We start from the raw sequence: 21,293 nt of genomic DNA on the forward strand, positions 1-21,293 counted from the left end.
AAAAGGAACAGGCGGTAGAAAATGGATTAATCTGATTATATATATATATATATATATATATATATATATATATATATATATATATATATATATATATATATATATATATATATATATATATATATATATATATATATATATATATATATACACACTTTAGGTCAGGAAAAAACACAGAGGCTATATCATGCCTACAAGCCTGTTTTGCAGGTTTATTTATATATATATATATATATATATATATATATATATATATATATATATATATATATATATATATATATATATATATATATATATATATATATATATATATATATATATATTCAATAAGTAATAATTCTGTGTATATTTAATATTTTTTATAATAATTATATATTTTATTTGTTTCATTAATATACACACATTTAATTGTATTAATTATTGGATATGCATATAACATATGCATAAATCAATATTTAAATTTGTATTAGAAACGTGTTCATATTTTTCAACTACTGTACTTTAAATATGTTGGGACTCCCTCGAAAACGTGATGCTGCATCTCAAAGGACTATTTAAAAAAACAAAACATATACCTGTATATATAAAGTATATTACATTCTTATTAAACTTTTATGAGTGGGGGCATTTTGGACCCAAGGGTAAAACGTATAACTTCAAGGTGTATTTAATTGTTGTATAATGCATGACTATTAAAAATGTACCAGGGTTATATTTCATCTGAATAAATAAATCAGATTATTTTGTGACATTTTGTGAACTAGTTTTCATCATAGTTGATCTGACCTTAACATAATGAAATCTCGTCAACTTGTTAATTGATTTATTATTTATTTAAGTTTGCTTTTAGTACGCCACTTCGGACCATTGTGTGACTTTTTTTTTAATAATGTTCTGACTTCTTCTCCCTAATATGTAATAAGTGTTCTATATTTTAGCCCAGACGAGTTTCCCCCTCCCCAGGCTGCGTCCATATTAAAAGAAGCCCCACAAATTAAGTGTTTCCTGGCTCCACGGCCTGTTTAGTCGGCTACCTGCGCGTCTGCTTTCCACCATAAACTCTTCCGCGTTTTCCTGCCGCTCTCGGTCTGTGACGTGTCGTGCTGACGGCGGCCTCGGCGCTTGGAGGAGCGGGGGGCTGTAGCATTGACAAGATCAGGCTCCAGACGCCCTGCTTTGCTTTTGAGTGGAGCTCCAGAAACATCCCCTCCAGACCCCTCCTTCTCGGCTCCTCTGCGGCCCGCCCAAATAACACCAAATTCCCGATTGAATCTAGCCTGAGCCTGGGTGTGGGGGGGAACCAGGCGGCCTGGGAAGCCGAGGAGTGGACGGAGGCCATCCCTGCTGCATAAATCTGGTACGGGGCTTATTGTTGCTCGTAAGACGCCTCCTTGCAATAAGGAGTTTGCATTTGCGCTATTATTTATTTTTGCATGCATGGGACGATGTAACATATTTAACTCGCCGAGAGGCCGCAAAAAGGGGGGTTTGGCCTTTTCTTGTAAGGCCCGGGCCTGAAGAAAGGCCACGATTTTGAAACGGTAATTTGGGCCTACCATGCTAGCTAGCTTGCTAGCTAACTAACCAGCTAGCGCGACAGTATGTTTTTTAATTGTTGGCTTTTATCACGTATTAATGATTTTTAACGTAATATATGTATTATAAGCACTAGTGGCGGTGTTAGTAACACACTCTCATACGAGTTGTGTATTCTGAAAATGTGTGTTAAATTAGCATGCTTTAGGACACAAAGCTAACAAAATGGCGGTGATGAAAATGGTGTACGGTAAAGGTGTGTGTCTGCCGTCTACCAGACAGATGCTAACGACTTAGCCATTTCAATGTGTACTCATTCGTTTTATTCACGCAGTTAATTGACATTATTTCATTTAACTGACGGGGTTTCCAGTGTTTTGCTCGCTAAAACGTGCAGTTCAGTTAGTCATTCCCCTCTTACACAAAACATCCCGTTTAGCCCACCATGGTCGTCTAGACCATCTTAGCTAACCCGACCAATGGCTCCATTGTTTTGCTTGGCATCCTTCAGCATCTTTTTTTATGTCATTATTAGCACCATAGCTACCGCGTTCACCTGTAGGTGGGGGATGGTGCAAGCCGTGGAATTGAAATGGTACCCTGGCCGGTTGCATCTCTCATCACTATTTTCATCTCTGCATCTCTTTTATGTGTGCGTGGGAGAGTGAGTAACGGAGTGAAAGATGTTGCACAGCAATGTGATGGCAACTCCCTTGTAAGGATTTGTTTATGTCAGGTCGTTGTTGGTTTTAGTTGGCAAATGAAGTCTGACACACTCACAAAAGTAACTGTTTGGGATGATAGTAACTGTTTCCACACTGCAAAAATGATCCAAAATATAATACTAAGGCTTTTTAGTACTTAAGAACATATCAATCCTCAGAAATTGATGTAGAATCTCTGCATATGTTGACGTTAAACTATTTAGCATTGTTTAAAATAGGGATGTAGCGATATGAATATTTCATATAATGGTTATCGTGACCAAAATGATCACGGTTATCTTTATTATCACAGTATTGTTGAATGTGCACAAAAGTACTTCTATGCACACTGAAATATTTTGACCAAGTTATTTTTAATAAATAACTAAAATAAATAGACACACTGTTATAAACGCCACTGTTTTAAATTTTCCTGAAGGAATCAATAAAGTACTATATATCTATCTAATGTTTTGCATGTTTTGTGTACCTTTGATTCACTGACAGTGTTTTAGTCTTAGTATTTTATCTGTTTTAAATTAGATTTTATTGTTTTAAATATTGTTTGTTAGTGTTGCACTTTACTATTTTATTTGTATGAAGTGTGACAAATAAAATGCATTATTATTTCTGGCATTGTGTCCTAAGCTGTTCAGCGGTCCTTGAATGTAAAAACACCTCCATCTCGTAATCCTTGATTGCTTACATTAAAAGAGTGTATAGCTTGTCGGTCAAATGTGCACAATAGTTAGTTGCTCAGACAGCATTTTGTTATTGACAGTTTAGATTGGGGTATGTCGTTTCTTAATGGGGAAATACGTTAATATCTCTTGTTTTTATGTTAGCATTTAAGCTAGCGAGTCAGTTTGTGAGTTTATAAACTACCGTTATCAGTCATGGTTTTTTGATAATTTCAGTTTAAAACAGTAATTTTAACTGCCTTAAGTTTTACCACGGTTATCATCATTATGGTTTATCAATACGTCCCTGTACGTAAGATATGTTCCTGTTGCAGACTAAATGTGGTGGGTTTATGATGAATGTATCCAATGTGATTAATTCCACCTTCATGCCATTATCACAGTATAACATATTAACTTCCCATCACTGTTCTGCTGCTGCCTGCCATGTAAGTTTAAATCATGGTCTGTGCGCTTATTGGTAATGACGCTGTGTATTGTCTGAACTACTGCATTGATGTTTTTTGGCTGTATGCTTTGTTTTGTACGCTATGCATTTTGATTCCATAAAATGACATTGTTTCCTTTCTAATAAACAGATTAGACCAGAGTGACTTGCAATTCAATACTGTTGTAATGCATGGTTCCCCCTACATGTAATTTATAGTGGTGGCCCGCCACAGCAAAATAAGACACCAAACCTTAATAATTAGTTTTGTTTATGTTATAACAAATTAAAATAATGTATTGCATGAATTGATATATACAGAACAGCCCATTATTTGTGCACTATTGACTATAGTGATACTCCGAAAATGTGTATGCCGACAAAATACTTTGACCACCAAAACAGCGCTGCCGAAACCGGATGTTGTGAAGACGTAAGTATACGCATGCGGTTGCCTGAAACAGAGGCAGCATGTCAGCGATGTGGAAGTACTTTAATATCCAAGATATACCTGTGGTCAGCGACCTACAGAATGTGCAATGTACAATTATTAAGGGGAGAGACAATGCAGTTGGAGCAGCAGGACCAAGCAAGTGCGACGTCTGGCTTTTGCTGTTTGTCGTAGGAATCCAGCGACAAGAGTAAACAGTGTCTAAACACAAGTACAGTCTCCAATAACACCAGAAAAAGATGATAGATTTCTTGCTTGTCATTTTTAATAAGAAACTTAAAAAATCCTCAACAAAGTACATTGTACAATAAGCAGCAACAACTGAAACATAAAGCAAAACAATATAAGACAAAGTGTATATTAATACTAATTAATGTTAACACAAATGGGGTTTTTAGTGTATGTATAAAAAAAATTGCCTTTTCAAAGAAAATGCAAGTATGCATCATCAGATTATGCAAAGTATTTGATGACGTCACATTGACCCAGACCCTAGCCACATTCCCATCGCCATAGTTATGTTGACAATCTGGGGGAACCCAATAATGTATGATTTTGTAAATGTTTGACGCAAACAATCTACGTTAGATTTAGATTTACTATAAAAAGAGAGATCAAAAAACAAGGCTCTTTGCACATTAACAAAAATATTATTCCATTGCAAAATATAAATATTTCCATAATAAAAATTTGATGAAATATATAACATATGTGCTTTTAAAATACAATGTGGTCTTTCGTTCCTGCAAGACCAGATTAGTAGTGGACTCCCATCATGTGAAAGTAATTGTAATATTTAACTAACACACTCACAGTTGCATGCATGCACATCCGCACTAATTTATACGTAAATATGTAGGCTTGTTTGAATGTGCATGGCTATAAATTTAGATATGGAACAAATGCAAATAAATATTTATTGTAAAATAATATTTAGTGTTGTCAAAATTGTAAATATGTGAAGATACATTGGTTAACAAAGGTATGATTGAAGAAATGCTGACAAATGTTTTAGTTATAGCCACTTATCATGCTTTTATTATTGATCTACTGAATGTCTTAAAATTGTCATGTTACCAAAGTCTCAAGTTTTTTTATCATTTGTTTTCAGCTCTCCAATAACAAATGCAGTGCAAGGACAATGGATGAGGATGTCACCAGGCTTTCAATACATTCTGAAGAGCCTAAAATAATATTACACGGATCGGGTAATTAGCCATGCTTGTATTAATGCTTGTTTACACTTAAGACAGAGAGCTTATGGTATGTAAGATATAGTGGGTAATTGAAGAAGCAGGATTCCTAGTTTAGCCAGATAACGTGATGTAATTTACATAAGAGGAAGTTTTATAGTGATGCATGCATGATGTTGAGCCATCAGTACTTAAGGGATGCTCTGCATGCTTATCTGGCTAACTGGGTAATCCTGCCTCTTCCAGATGAGGGTGGTGCCGACGGGCAGGAGTTTGTTGTGGAGCTTCAAGAGACTGTGTTGGTGTCTGAGGGCGAGGGTGAAGGCATGGCGGTGCACAGGTTTGCCCCAGACGAGCTAGTCATCCAGGATGCTGTTGAGGATGTGGTATCTGAGTATGTGCACTGCGATGAAGATGAAGATGTCGCTGTAGAAACCTGCGTGATGGCCTTGGACGGTGAGGAGGAAGGCGTCGCCATGGGTGACATCCCCGAAGACGGCCTCGACCCCGAAGAGCAGGACGACGATCAAGATGGCTGTGGAGATTATCTGATGATATCCTGTAAGTCAACACCTCTTTTAAATTAACTGCAGATTCTCCTATATTTGTTGAGTGCGTGGTCTATTAAAGCAAATAACCACCAGAGTTTCTAATTTGCGCCAGGTCAAAAAACATTGGCATTACCCACTGTGGCTGTAGGCAATGTCCTGTTTTATTTTCTAAACTATGTAAGAGCAATAATACATTTGAATATATACGTCAAAAGAGCTTGGTTTTCCTGTGCACTTTCTTGTGCACTTCAAATTAATATTAAAGTTAAAAAATCAATTCGATATTCTGTATATAATGACTTAAAATTTCTGATATTCTGTCCATTTGTTTCCTGTTTTCAATTATTACTACTTTTTCAGTTTGTTGTAGGAATGTTACAATCAGGGTTTTATGCTGCTGATTCTGATACAGATCACATGTTAACTTTTTCAGCCTCATCCTCCAGTGATAATGAACTCAAAGGGGAACTCCACTTTTTTGGGGATTTTGCCTATCGTTCACAATCATTAAGAAAGACATGACAGATGGATTTTTTTTAATGCATTATAAATATTAAATAAATGCTATCAAAAGTCAGCTTACAATGGAGCCTGAGGGAGCCGTTCAATTCTGCCTATAGAGCCCCTAAAAGCATCCAAATACCTCCATTAAGGTTTTATATACATGATGTAAGTATATATGTAATGTAGTAACGGGCGCATTTATACTAACATTTAATATTTACGTATTTTGATCAGATTGAGCATACACGGCCCATTAATATCAAAAACGCATCACAACGTTTGCTTTTTTTCTTCCTTACTGATTTCTGCTCTCTACAGACTTCATGAGAGCCATCAAACATAATAAAACATCACTGACTGTTTAAGGTCCGCTGTCATTAGGATGCAGACTGCTAGGATATTCATATATTACCATTAAGATAAACATTTCTAATAATCCTCGTGAAAAAAATGGGTTTTGGGTAGGGGAGCTTTTCGTGTCGTCCTGGCCAGTTCCAGGTCCTATATGGCTGTCAAAGTGTCTCAAATTGTTGGATAATACCAACAGCCACCTTCTGTCCAGGTGAGAAGCATGAATTATGATCTACAATAACAGGGCGATCTACAATAAACTTACAGGGAGCATGGAAACGGGAAAGCAGCTGATCAGTCGACGGTGTAAACATCGGCTCATAGGAAGTGATCACGGCGCAGCTATTAATAGTTCGTCTGCGTTAGCGCTTATAATGTTAATATCACTAATATTTGGTCAATATTCAAGTCACAAAATGTAAAGGAAGTATTGTTGTTGCTTTTTGAATGGTTATCAGATTTTATGGACGGAAAAGTAGAGCTCCCATTGGCTCCGCTGTAAGTGGACTTTTATTTACGTTTATTTAATATTTAAAATGCATTTTTTTAAATCCATTCATCGTCATGTGAACGATAGGCAAAATTCCCCCCAAAATTCAGTTCCCCTTTAAGATACTGAGAAATGTAGTGTATTTGTCTTAAAGTACCAGTAGAGTGGAAAAACAAGTTGACTTTATATTCTTGTTTCATTGTATCCATTTGAACCATATCCAATTGTATTTACAATTTGCAAAGTATGTGAAATAATCGTCCAAACATTACAAAATGCCACAAATTCAGTCGGCCATTTTGAATATTCCACTCCGTATATCTTTGGCAATTTCCGTAGATTCTTCGTCATGATAGTAACACTTCTGCACTCTTACCATATTATCACATCAGTCACACTGGTAAAATGCAAAAAATAGGAAAGAGATGTTCTTGTTTATCATTCACAATCCTTATCAGTAAGTCAAGAACACACATGCTTGGCTTTTTTTAATGCATTCAAAATCGTAAATAAAAGGCTAACAATTGAGTCAACAGATCAAGGGGCCCTTATTACGCCCCTTATACACTTTCTAAAAACACCCAGAAACCGCCAAAAATACTTCATATACATGTCGTGACCTGAAAATTAACCAAATATGAGTGATATTGTTATTATAAGCTAAGCGCCAACACAGACGGCCTATTTTAATAGCGCATTAATAGCAGTGAGCTAATGCAAGTTTATGCTGCTATTGATGCCACACTAAGTCGCCGGCTGCTTCTACTTCGTCTCAAAATTGCCGGCTGCTTCTACTTCGTCTCAAAATTGCTAGCAGTTCATTCTAGATTGTAATTCATGCATCTCTCACATGGTAGTAGACAAATGTGGCCATAGACCGGGAGGCTGATTGACTTTTGCAAAAAAGATGTAGTTGCTGCAACTTTATTTTAACCCTTCGTGAGGATTGTAATTGATTCTTCATCTAAACAGGATTATGTTAGCGTCCCTTTGGATAGCATCCCAGCGAGAGTGAAAATTGTACTGTAAATGTTTGTTTTATTATGGTTTGTTATGGTTAGTTTGTATGTTTAGCACATAACAATGCAATGATTACTATTGCAACAACACTTCATCAGTAGGGTAAAATTTGTTTGAATTAAGCTGCATCTGTTTAGCACTCGGCTTCTAAAACATATTGCTCATCCTCCTTGTGTTGGGGCTCAAAAATATAAGGCTCTCGATCATAATTTTTTCCCAAATAATCGTTGTTGGCTCTCACAAAAGTCTGCTTGATTAGCATTGTTGTTGATGGGGAAGGGATCTGTGGTTGCTACTTCTACACCACATATCACGTGACTGGCTTGCTCATCAATCTCTGTGAGATTGATACTATTTTGATCGTATCTATTTACTTGCAAAATTTGGAAGTCTTTTGATGTCATAAATCAGATATGTATGATAATAGTTTTAATACAGAGGCAACTTGTTTTTCCAGTGTACTGGTGCTTTTATGGAGGTGATTATTAATAAATTAGGGGTGCTGCTCCACACTGTGTATGGAGGCATATCATTTGCTGCTAGCTTGTCAACTGGGGGACTAAATTTAAATACAGTGTCAGAGTGAATCACCGTTTTTGATCGGCATTAATTGGCAATGGCCATTACATACTTTTTCACAAAAATCGTCCGATATTGATCAGTTGCCGATCAATCGGCACTTCCCTAGTTGGTTTATGGCTATGTATAATCAGTGTTTTGGCACATACAAGAATTGCACCTGCCAGAATTGACAACATCACTGGCTCATGTTTTGCGGCGTCTATAACTTAATGTCTTATTAGATGTCCCTGTCGCCCTCACTAGTAGACGAAGCTGGTAAAATGGTGTCGGAGGATGGCACAGAAGTAACCGTGGAAGGAGCGGTGGAGGACCAGGAAGTGGAGAAGGACGAGGATGGACAAGAAGTGATAAAAGTGTACATCTTCAAGGCTGACTCCGGAGAGGATGATATGGGTAGGAGTGATAATGTGTCAACTCACCTGTGAGCTTTCCAAAACGTGTCAGATAAAAAGGTCATACGTACGCTTTTGTCTTCTAGGAGAGTCTGTCGACGTCAGCGATGGGGACATGGACAATGTGGCGCTGACAGAGTCTTCGGGCCAAACACTTCGAGAGAAGATGGTTTACATGTCTGTTGGCGACTCTCATCACCAAGGAAACCACGGTGAATGAGTTATCATCAATCCAGTTATTGAATGAATGTGGATACATGCATACGCCTATAACATAACAGGCACATTTTTTAAGATGGAAGTTTGTTCGGGCTGCAAATCAATTATTCATATGACACATCAGTCGCGACCAATCCTAAATAATTGATTAATCAATTCCATATTTACTAGTCTTCTTGATTTATGAACATGATAAGTAGATCCAAGGTGAACACTGAGGTTTGTATAGAGGCGAAGAACCAACGACTGCAGTGTGTCTCTTTGATGGAAGTTAGACAATCAACAGTGCTGTTTGTGTTAAAAAAAAAAAGTATCTATTTTGCCCGCACAGGTGTGGAGGACAGCGAGAGCTGCGAAAACGGCAATGGAGCAGCGAGCGCATTTCTGCACATTGACGAATCTGATGGCGTTGACGAAGTTGGCCGACAGCGCAACAAGACCAAGCGACGATCTGAGCCTCGACAAGTCCAAACAGGTACAATTTACTTTGGCTAATTATCACAAACCATAATCACTGCTGACTTAAACTGTAGTTTGTACAATTTTTGTTAATTTGATCACCTACATATAGGGCTGGGCGATATATCGATATACGCGATATATCGATATACGCGATATATCGATATACGCGATATACATCGCGGGTTTGTCTCTGTGCGATATAGAAAATTACTATATCGTGATATTCGAGTATACATTCTCACGCAGTTGCTTTTAGCTGCGGACATTACACTGCAGGCTCTTCCAAACCTTGTCTGTCCTTCTCACAGACAGCGAGCGCACCTTCTTACATACGTCACATACTGTCACATACGTATACGCCCTCGCGCAGCAGAGAGGTAGCAGCATGGCTAAAGTTAGCTGTGGTGCGAGTGGTAATACGAGAGAAAGAAAGTGTGAATCTGGTAACAAATGAAGGAAGAATTAATTCCCAAGAAAAACAGCACGGGGTCCATCGTCTGGCGGTGGTTTGGCTTCAAGTGGGAATATGTCGAACAGACAACCGTAATTTGTCAAGTGGGGGGAAAAAGCATTGCTACAAAAAGTAGCATTACTGCTAATAAGTAGCATCATTTGAAAAGTCACCTGCTAGAGAATATAGAGTGCTTACTCCGCATGTCAACATCTCCGTTCGGTGCCACACGCCCACACCATCAAAATGCCGAGGCAAACATTTCCAGATCAACACCGTATGAAAAAAATAGTCAACAACAAAAGAGATAACGTCCGCAGGAACCTACCACATAGCGAAGGACGTACACAGTTTGATTTCCTATTAAGCAGCTCATTTTTATTTGACAGTTATTAAAATATCTTGTGTGACATCATGTACAAAAGTGCACTTTATTTGTTTTAAACTATTGTGGTGGCGTTCTGTACAAAAAGTGCACTTTAATTTAGTGTTGTTTTTTTTTGTCATCTTAGAGACATCATGCACAAAAGTGCACTAATAGCTTGTTTTAAAATGACTGACAATTTTGCACTTTCTATTTTGGAAATGACATGAATGTTTGTGCCACTGCTTAATAACTGTTTAATAAATACAGTGTTGGTCAATTGACTTTGTTGTGATTTCCCTCTCTGCATGAAAGTTTAAAATGAGCATATATTAATGCAGTATGAACAAGAATGTTTTAATGTAGACACATAGAATCATCATACTGCTGTGATTATATGTATCAAGTGTTCATTCAAGGCTAAGACAAAATATCGAGATATATATTATGTATCGCGATATGGCCTAAAAATATCGAGATATTAAAAAAAGCCCATATCGCCCAGCCCTACCTACATATATGCATTAGATTTGAATAGAAGCTCAGTGAAATGTACTTTCTATCCATTAAATAACTCCCGCTTATTAAGATCTGATTAACAGAGGCACCAGTCTTAGTAAGGACGTCTGCTATAATTCCGTCTCTCCCAGGCCAGCAATGTTCCTTAAGGTCTATTCCAGGCCCAGAGTTCTACCACATAACGGGTGTGACGCTGCAGTACTTTGATATGGAAAACTCTTGCAATATTTAATCTCATGATACAATTATCAATAAACTCTCGCCGCATTTATATTTTTTTGTTTGCCTCGATAAACTTTTATCATTCCTCTTTAGTGAATTGAGTCACAGTAATGACAGACAAGATCTGGAAAAATTACTTTTATGCTTTATTGATGTCTAGCCTTGAGCCGAAATTTACTAAGTTAACCGAACAATAAATGAAAAGTATGTTTTTGCACAAAGTTATTGATATACCCCCACAGTGTCTAGACGGAGGTCAGTTTAACAGGAAGTGAACTTGCGTGGCGTCACATAAACCGGAAGTGAAACAAATTTCTCACCAAATTTGTATTTATGAAAAAAACATTCTAAAACATTTAAAAATTAAAATAGAAGAAGATAAACATATTTAAAAATAAAAATAATAAAAAATAATATGGCTCTTGTGTAGCTGGAACAATATTAGATTTTTCCTCTGCTATGAAAGTATATTGTGTCTATTTAATTTAGTTATTAAAATTTTGCAACTTGGTTAAAAGATTTGCGTGCGTGTATAAGTACCTTTTGAGCACATACAACAATAACCACAATAGTGTGATCATTTTGGTCACTAATAACTTTATTTATAATAAATGATAAATGGGTTATACTTGTATAGCGCTTTTCTACCTTCAAGGTACTCAAAGCGCTTTGACAGTATTTCCACATTCACCCATTCACACACACATTCACACACTGATGGTGGGAGCTGCCATGCAAGGCGCTAACCAGCAGCCATCAGGAGCAAGGGTGAAGTGTCTTGCCCAAGGACACAACGGACGTGACTAGGATGGTAGAAGGTGGGGATTGAACCCCAGTAACCAGCAACCTTCTGATTGCTGGCACGGCCACTCTACCAACTTCGCCACGCCGTCCAGCCATTTTATGTACCGTAATTTCCGGACTATACGCCGCTACTTTTTCCCCTCGTTCTGGTCCCTGCGGCTTATACAGCAGTGCGGCTTATTTACGGCATGTTCTTCTCCGACACAGACGAAGAGGATTTCGGTGGTTTTAGTACGCAGGAGGAAGACGATGACACAATGATTAAAGACTGACTTTTCATATACCGGTAGGCTGGTTATTTTGATAACGTACAGGCGAGCACTTTGTATTACTTTGCACCGTTGTATTATTTGTACTCTGCACGAATGCTGTTCGCCATGTCAAAGATGTGAAAGTTTGATTGAATGATTGAAAGATTTATTGTTAATAAATGGGACGCTTTGCGTTCCCAAACAGTCATCTCTGTCCCGACAATCCCCTCCGTGGTAGCAGGAACCCCTATATACTACTGTAATTACACATCAAAACCCTGCGGCTTATAGTCGGGTGCGGCTTATATATGGAGCAATCTGTATTTTCCCCTAAATTTGGCTGGTGCGGCTTATAGTCAGGTGCGGCTTATAGTCCGGAAATTACGGTATTGTTTTGTTGTGTATATTTGAGGGTCCCCGACCCTCTCCTTAACAGAGACAAAACCTATTTCATTGCTTTTGATTTGACATTTTGCTAACAGTATGTTTTATTTTTTTTATTTGATTGTTTTATTTAACTTTGTATTTAAAGTTTACATTCCAATGTTAAAATATACGATAAATACAAGTTTATTGCATTTGAAAGGGTATATTTTCATTACAGTATTATTTAATAAGTGGTTAATTTGGTCTAAAAAAATAATGATAATATCATTTATCGGCAATAAATTGTAGGTCAATATATTGCCAAGAAAAATCTGTTATCGGCCCATGTAAAATTTCCACAGGACTGTAACATAAAGAAGAAAAGAAGTAGTTTCATTCCACAGCTCTCATATTTTCCCTATAGGAGTATTCTAAAAAAAAGTTATCTTAAACATCAAACAGCAAAAAAACAGTGTGGCTCAATCCTTCATTAACTCTCATCTACGTGGATGTGCACAAGAGAAACTTTCTCTTAAAGAGACAGTAATGTGCATTTCTCTCCCAACAAAAACCAACAGACATGGGATTAATCAAATATTCACACTACTTATCATCATTACTAATAAGGGCTGAGTGGTATGGACCAAAACTCATAGCTCGATATATTTGGGCTGATTACGATATCGCAATATTTTTTCTAATCATGTGTGTCAAGTTGTTTTAATGAAACTAATGCTTACAATGGGTAGTTATCTAGTTGTGACTGGGAAACTCATATTACGAGTTAATTATTTCTGGCAGATTTTTACATCCAGTTTTTTTCATACCGTTGCAACTACATATATATCTATTTACACAAAGTTTGTATTTCGGCAGAAATGTCTTCTCCATTGTTTTCAAGTACAACCGTCTCTCTCGCGTTGTTGATTTGTTAGAATGACGTAAATTGCAACTTGCTATGCTGCTGTCATGAACGCGTGTTGCCCAGTGTTGCAGAGGCTTGAGTCAAACAGACCTGATCGCTGGCAATACTGCTGTGCATTCTTTTTTCATTAAGAGTAAACATTTGTAGAACAATTGGGAACGGTAAGATGCCAGAAAGAGGGACTAAATACGTGATTTCCCAGCAAAAACGGGAAGGTTGACAGGTATGCTTAATACTCTCTTCATACTGGGGTTTCTGTCAAGTAGCCCGGCTCCTACCCCGCCTCACTTTGTGCGTGGAAGAGGAGAGGCACAGCACCAGCGCAGAAACAATGAGCAAGCCATTATAATTACATATGTATTGTCTCAAATACATATCTCTTTCTAAAAATATACCGGTATAATTCGTAATACCAGTATACAACCCAGCCCAATTACTTATCTCTACAAATTAGGGCTGCAAAAAAAGAAATTAATGCGGAACCAACCAACTCAAATTGGCCTTTAGAATTGAAAATTGTAATGAAAAAAACCCATGACAGAATTGTCGAACAACAAAGTATTATGCACACTCTGGATCTCCCTGTGATTAACCTGATTAAAAATGTTAATTGTTTGATAGCCATATTATAAATGTAACAGAATTGCTTTAATTACCCTTATCTCTACCCCTGTGAATCTAGACTGCATTCATTTGTTATTAAATCATGCAACACTATAATTTGGCTCCCACAACAGTTTTACATGTCATTTAGGGGGCACTGTTCGCACAAGTCGCTTGGAGTTGCGCGATATAGACGATATGCAATATAAATGATATACTGTACATTTGGCTGAAGATTAAGCTTTTAATACTAATGTTATATCGAGATTATGCATGTTGTTGACGAATTCTATCTGTGTGAAGTGAAGTGAATTATATTTATATAGTGCTTTTCTTTAGTGACTCAAAGCGCTTTTACATAGTGAAAACCCAATATCTAAGTTACATTTAAACCAGTGTAGGTGGCACTGGGAGCAGGTGGGTAAAGTGTCTTGCCCAAGGACACAACGGCAGTGACTAGGATGGCGGAAGCAGGGATCGAATCTGGAACCCTCAAGTTGCTGGCACGGCCACTCTACCAACCGAGCTATACCGCGTGAGACAGCGACAAACAAACATGTTACAGCGACAAGTAAACACGCTTAATGATAGGCACAATAAGGATTGTGCCCATCATTCACAATCCTTATAAGAGACACAAACATGTATTTTCCTTTTTTTTAGGATTTTAAGACAAAAAAGCGCCTGCAAGATGTGGCTAAAGGGAGTCACCATTGTAGTCTTTGAAGCCTTCTAAAACAACTTCAAAACCCTCTATCGTTTTATATACATGCTGCAAGTATATATATAATGTAGTAACAGACATGTTTATAACAATTAAGGGTGTCAAAAAAAAAAATCAATTTTGAGATTAATCGCAACTCCTATTTGTGACGATTCTTAATCAATAGAAAAAAAAAATATATATATAGAAATAAAGTACAGATTTTGAATCGAGAATTGTTTTAATCGATTCTAAATCGAATCGTTACCCCCAATAATTAAATCAAATTGTGTGGTGCTCAAAGATTCACAGCCCTAATGTCCAATATTTACCGTAATTTTATGCATTACCGGAACTTTTTTACTCAGCGCATTTATTTCCATTACCGTAGCAACGCACTTCTGGCAACAAATGTGTGTTCCTACTTCCGGAAGCATGTGTGTGTTCTAATCAAGGCAGACTTGGTAATAGACGACACAGTTAGTTATTTTGGACGAATGAGGATTCACAACCTTATCCTTTTTAACCGAAATATATGGAGGTTGAACTACTGGTTATCAAAGCTTAGCTAGCACAAAGGGCTGAAGAGGATGAAGCGTTAGAGCAGACGGAAGCTGAGAGAGTCAGGGCCGGTGGGACTTGACTGTGTAATTGTAGAGTTTTGGAGCAAAGCTATGTCGACAGAAATAAAGTCAAAATCAACTGGACAAAAACATCCCATGCTAGCTGGATCAAACGGACAACTGTCCATCGAGTGAGTTACTCTAATATTGATCATGATACATGCAGCACGTCATGCTTGTTATTATCACTACAGTACATATGCTGTCGAGCTAGCTGTGTACAAACAGAACATGAAATGTGGGCTAATACTTTACAGATACTGTAATATGATTGTTCGTTTTTCATTCAGTACAGATTGATGTCCTATTGCATTTTGTTGTGCATTAGAAACTCGAAAGCCATTCTTTCAGCTTTTGAGGCATAAGCTAGCTTACGGTTAATGCAAGGCGATGTTACTATGATAGAAAAATAGTTTCTCAGTGTTCGCGCTTACAATAACAATGTCGCTACAGCTTGGTTATTATACGGAATATAAATGGAATATTATGGTAATGGTATAATATAAGTTGGCAGTTTTTAGATTCATTTTTAGAGTGATTTAGAGGCAGAATGAATTTCTCCCATTAGCTGCCTTGCTAGCCACCTGCAACAAGCCGATTATTATGAGTAAGAATGTACACAAAAAATAAACTTAAGTGTTCTTGTCCTCCATAAGGATTGTGAGCGATTGGCAAAACAAACAAAAAAGTGCAGTTCCCCTTTGACGCAGGGTTTACACGGGTCATTAAAAAGCATTAAAGTTATTACATGGGTTTTGCGGAAATGAAGGCCTTCAATGGCATTACATATGATGTCCGGAGGAATTAAAACATTCATTTGATTGCAATTGGCTGTAAAAAAAAAAAAAAAAAGACAACCAAACAAACCACCTGACCCAGTTTTTCCAATTGGGGTAAAAAACTGCATTTCAAGATGTTTAATACTTACTGCAGTGCAATTTTTACCAACAAATATTGAGAGTCCTTTTTATTTTCTATGTTTGTTTACCTTTTTAGGATAATGAAGTTATTGACCTTCCAGTTACAATGGTTAAAAATACTACAGAAATGAAAAACATGTTTATTGCCTTTAAAAGGGTTTCTTGCATTATTATATCTTATGATTACATGTGTGCTTAATTTGGCCACAGTGAATGTAAACATTTGAACTATTCAACAATATTGTCAAAGGCTTAAAAACATTTTCTATATAGACAATTGTATGCTTTTAACTATATATAATAATCTGCAGTAGGAAATGGGCATTAGAATTGTTTTAAGTTGCATAAAAAAGGCGTTAAAAAGCTTTAAACCAGATTTGTACTGATACTTTCAGAAAGCCCTTTAACAAGACAGAGGCAGTTTAACTCTTCTACTTGAGGCAGGACTTCACTCCTCTCGCATGCAATCTATCCTTGCGCTGATTCTAATGTCAGCAGCTGCACAGGACCCATCATCATCATCATCCCCGTCTTAACTGTTTATCACAGTAAAGTCCAACATCCTTCATCAGCATGTAGGACACGGGATATCCTACAGTGACAGATGCAGCATCCTCTTAAAGATCACAGCTGAACTCCTCTTTAAGTAAAAGTTACTGTAGGTTGTATTTTTGTCATCGAAAAGTAAAAAAACATACACCTCTTCTTGTTTCTCCTCTCCAGCCATCATCATCGGTCCCTACGGTCAACCTCTGACAGTATATCCCTGCATGCTCTGCGGCAAAAAGTTCAAATCGCGAGGTTTCCTGAAACGGCACACCAAGAATCATCACCAGGAGGTTCTGACCAGGAAAAAGTACCAGTGCACAGACTGTGAGTTCACCACCAACAAGAAAGCCAGCCTCCATAACCACATGGAGGTGCACGCCCTGAGCAGCAAGGCGCCCTTCGAGTGTGAAATGTGCGGCAAGGAGTTCCACCAACAGTCTGCGCTTTTCTCCCACCGTCTGCAGCACCACCACCGGGAGCCAAAGAATCAGCCGCCGCCGCCCGCCAAGACGCACAAATGCAAGTTCTGTGATTACGAAACTGCTGAGCAAGGACTGCTCAACCGACACTTGTTGGCCGTTCACAGCAAAAGCTTCCCGCACATCTGTGTGGAATGTGGCAAAGGCTTCCGTCACCCCTCGGAGTTGAAGAAACACATGCGCACGCACACGGGCGAGAAGCCTTACTCCTGCATGTACTGTGACTACAAGTCTGCCGACTCGTCTAACCTCAAGACTCACATCAAGACAAAGCATAGCAAGGAGATGCCATACAAGTGTGAGCGCTGTTTCCAGACATTTGCAGAGGAGGAGGAGCTGAACCAGCACGGACTGACACATGAGGAGAATAAGACCCACCATTGTGCCCACTGTGACCACAAAAGTTCCAACTCCAGCGACCTAAAACGGCACATCATATCCGTGCACACCAAGGACTACCCGCACAAATGTGCAGTGTGCGGCAAGGGGTTCCATAGGCCGTCTGAGCTCAAGAAGCATTCTGTCGCCCACCGCACCAAGAAACTCCACCAGTGCCGACACTGCAACTTCAAAAACGCAGACCCTTTTGTCCTCAGTCGCCATATTTTGTCTGTCCACACCAAGGAGCAGCAGGCCTCCCCTGAAAGGAGCGAGGCCAAAAGGACAGAGACAAACGCTCCTGTGGCGGCTCCTAAAAAGGCTGCATCTAGCGGCTCTGCTGCCGCCGGCCAGCCCGCTAGAGTGAGTGCAGCCAGCTTAGCCAGCAGCGTGACTGTGGTTATTGGCAAAGGACAGAAAGAACGGAGAATCTACCAGTGCCAGTACTGTGACTACAGCACGGGGGACGCTTCGGGATTCAAGCGACACGTTATTTCTATCCACACTAAGGACTACCCGCACCGCTGCGAGATCTGTTCTAAAGGATTCCGGCGACCGTCGGAAAAGAACCAGCATATCATGCGCCACCACAAAGACGTGGTCCAGGCAGAGTGATAAGACTGTGTGACTATCACACACCAGCCACTGCACCACTAACCTTGAAATCATGTGGCGCTTATGCTGCACTTAGCCTGTCCTCTTGTTTACTTCTCTTTTACATGGTCAGCCTCTGAGTCTCATCACATGTATACACATGTACATGTACATAACACAACGCTCTTGGGGAGCAGCAGAACAGTAGACTTGCACTTTGAACCGCATGCTCCATGCTGAAGGACAGTTTGCATGGCAGATAGTGCAAATGTCTGTTTTCATGACACACTCGTTTTTCATTTTGCAGACCGCAATCACAAAACGGAAGTCTCCATATTTTAATTACCAAACCGATCACAGCACTTGACAACCCAGTAAAGGTGAATGCAATTATCATAAGGTGTATACTATTTATGTGCGAGTGACATATAACAAGCATCTCTTGTGCTTCCTGGTGCTCAAACCGCCACCTCTGTAACATATTGTGACAAAATACACAAGGACTCTTGTGTACATCTCACAATCCAGTCACACTTTAGAATCAAACTAAAGAAACCATGGGCAGACCTTCCTGGATTTTGCAATGATGCAAATTTTCCACACATTTTGGCCTATCAAATTTGACCCTGAGCAGTGCTAAAATGCGCTCAATTGTCAAATCCGGAAGAGAAACGTTTATCGCAACATTTTATTGTCCTCTCTTCCTTACTTTTATTAACGGAGATATGGACGTGTGATAATAATTTCTCATTGTTTCTTACAACAAATCCCCCTGGTCAAGATAGCGTTCAACAGTTCCTCAATGTTGTCAATAAAGCAATGTGTTGGAACATGAACAAAAGTTTATGATTGACTACTTCTCAACTGTAAGAAATACACAGAAAAGGTGTGCAACTTGTGGATAATAAGCGGCCTTTGGTGGTGCTGTTTTTTGTAATAATTACAGTCGGGAATCTTTTGCCACCTCACGATTCGATTAGGAAAAATCTATTATTGATGCATCTTTAATTTATGTATATTGATGCAGTTTAAAGGAGAACTGCACTTTTTGGGGGGAATTTTATCTATTGTTCACAATCATTATGTGAGACAAGAAGACCAAAGTTTTTTTTTTCCCCGGCTTTCTAACATCTTCAAATCGGCTCGTTCTAGGTGGCTAGCAATGCAGCTAATGGGAGCAATCAATTCTACCTCTAAATCACTTTAAGATTGCATTCAAACAATACTTCATTCATGTTCAGTAACCTGTATAATAACCAAATTGAAGTGACATTGTTATTGTAAGAGCGAACACTGAGGAACTCTTTTTCTATCGTAGTTAAACATCGGCATGCTTCGGTATTAGCCGTAAAAGCTAACTACGGCAAGAGATAAGCTAGCTTCTACAACAACTCAAAACATGTTTGAATTTGTAATGCTCAACACTGCGATACGACACCAATTTGTACTGACTGAAAAACATGAACACTCATATTACAGTATCTGTAAAGTATTAGCCCATATTTCATGTTTTGTTTGTACACAGCTAAGCTAGCCAGACAGCATATGTACTGCAGTTGTACTAACAAAAATGGCGTGCCGCGTGTATCATGATCAATATTGTAGAGACTGACTCGATGGACAGTTGTTTGTCTGGTCCAGCTGGCCAGGGACGTTTCCTTTTGATTTAAGGGTAAGCAATCCATTTATGTAGAAATAGCTTGGCTCCAAGTTCCATATTTATAGCATCAAAATTTCTTTCATCCCCCTCTCCCGGCTTCTGTCTGCGCCAACGTCTCACTCTTCCTTTGTGCTCGCGTTTATAAGCAGCAGTATATTTAGCTTCAAAAGTATAAGGTTGTAAATTCTCAATTGTTCGGAAATAGTCGTCTTTGTTGTCTGTTGCCAAGTCTGCCATGATTAAAACACACACACGTGTTTTATTCCGGAAGTAGGAACACACACGTTGCCAGAAGTCGAAAGTGCGCTACTACGGAAACAGAAATCAATGCACGGAAGAAATCAGTCTCAGAAGTGATTAAAATGATCCAAATATGGTAAATATTGAACATATTAAATATTGCTATGAACATGTCTGTTACTACATTATATATAGACTTGCAGTGTGTATAAACAACGTTAATGGAGTTTTTTGAAGTTGTTTTAGAGGGCTATAAAGGTTACAATAGTGACTCCCATTAGACCCATTTTCAAGCGTTTTTTACCTTTAAAATCGTAAAATAAAAATCATCTGTGTTCTCGTCTCTCATAATTATTGTGAACTATGGGCAGAATGACAAGAAAAAGTGCAGTTCCAGTTTAACATTTCTTAGTAGGCGTTTATCACTTTTCACATATCAGTAACATCCTGGAGGGACTCTGCCGATAATCACTCCATGTGATGCCAGTTGCTCAACAAAAGCCATCTGCATTATCTGACAGTATTGATTTTTGTTGTAATTTCAAACCTTTTTGACTGGATGTCATAAAAAAGCTTGTATTTTTCTTATAAATAGGCAAATGTTGGATTGAAGTAATGACCTAATTGTTATATTCAGTTAACCAATATTCTCATACCAAACTGTGGCCCCACTCAGATCCATGGACACTAACTATGTGGTGCCCCTAAAAACTGAAGTGTGTTTTTACAAACTTCATGCCAGAAGGGAAAAATGTAAATGTCTTCACAAGTTGCAAAGACCAGTGCTGATGGTAAACTTTTTTTGTTTTTTTTTACATTTTTCTTATTTTTGTTTTTCTCTTCATCTGTGATGATTAGGTTTTTTATATATATTTATTTCATTTATAAGTTGTTGTATAGCTATGTGTCACTAGACTTCTATGGGACGTAAATTATTGTTTTGTATACAAATCTGTACAAAGCGTGTAGATGTAAACACTTGATGAAAGTGAGCTGTGTTGTTCTGGATGTGTATGTCACTGTATTTGTTTTTTAAAAAGGTAATAAAAAAGACCC

The 21,293-nt window shown here is 38.2% G+C and overlaps 1 protein-coding gene across 5 annotated transcripts; it reads left to right on the forward strand.

Moving 5' to 3' along the window:
* Nucleotides 1-1,011: 1,011 nt before the first annotated feature.
* LOC133650428 (zinc finger Y-chromosomal protein) lies at nucleotides 1,012-21,293 on the forward strand. 5 transcript variants are annotated; one of them, XM_062047653.1, is made up of 8 exons: nucleotides 1,015-1,360; nucleotides 4,934-5,030; nucleotides 5,262-5,355; nucleotides 5,430-5,576; nucleotides 8,757-8,906; nucleotides 8,992-9,117; nucleotides 9,456-9,599; nucleotides 17,061-21,293. In XM_062047653.1, the coding sequence occupies exons 3-8, from the start codon at nucleotides 5,262-5,264 to the stop codon at nucleotides 18,356-18,358; spliced, it is 1,959 nt and encodes a 652-aa protein (XP_061903637.1). In that variant the 5' UTR covers nucleotides 1,015-1,360; nucleotides 4,934-5,030; the 3' UTR covers nucleotides 18,359-21,293. The 5 variants fall into 5 exon arrangements, with proteins under 5 accessions (XP_061903636.1, XP_061903637.1, XP_061903638.1 ...); XM_062047654.1 differs by having other exon boundaries at nucleotides 5,448-5,576; XM_062047652.1 differs by having other exon boundaries at nucleotides 1,012-1,360; nucleotides 5,262-5,576; nucleotides 8,760-8,906.

Source organism: Entelurus aequoreus, linkage group LG05, assembly GCF_033978785.1.
Source record: "Entelurus aequoreus isolate RoL-2023_Sb linkage group LG05, RoL_Eaeq_v1.1, whole genome shotgun sequence".
Classification (NCBI taxonomy): domain Eukaryota; kingdom Metazoa; phylum Chordata; class Actinopteri; order Syngnathiformes; family Syngnathidae; genus Entelurus; species Entelurus aequoreus.

Coding starts and splice junctions, on each gene's coding strand:
- LOC133650428 (XM_062047651.1), top strand. CDS start 4,964: ATGGATGAGGATGTCACCAGGCTTTCAATACATTCTGAAGAGCCTAAA. Junction 8,907..8,991: donor CTCCGGAGAGGATGATATGG/GTAGGAGTGATA, acceptor TTTGTCTTCTAG/GAGAGTCTGTCGACGTCAGC. Junction 9,600..17,060: donor GCCTCGACAAGTCCAAACAG/GTACAATTTACT, acceptor TCTCCTCTCCAG/CCATCATCATCGGTCCCTAC.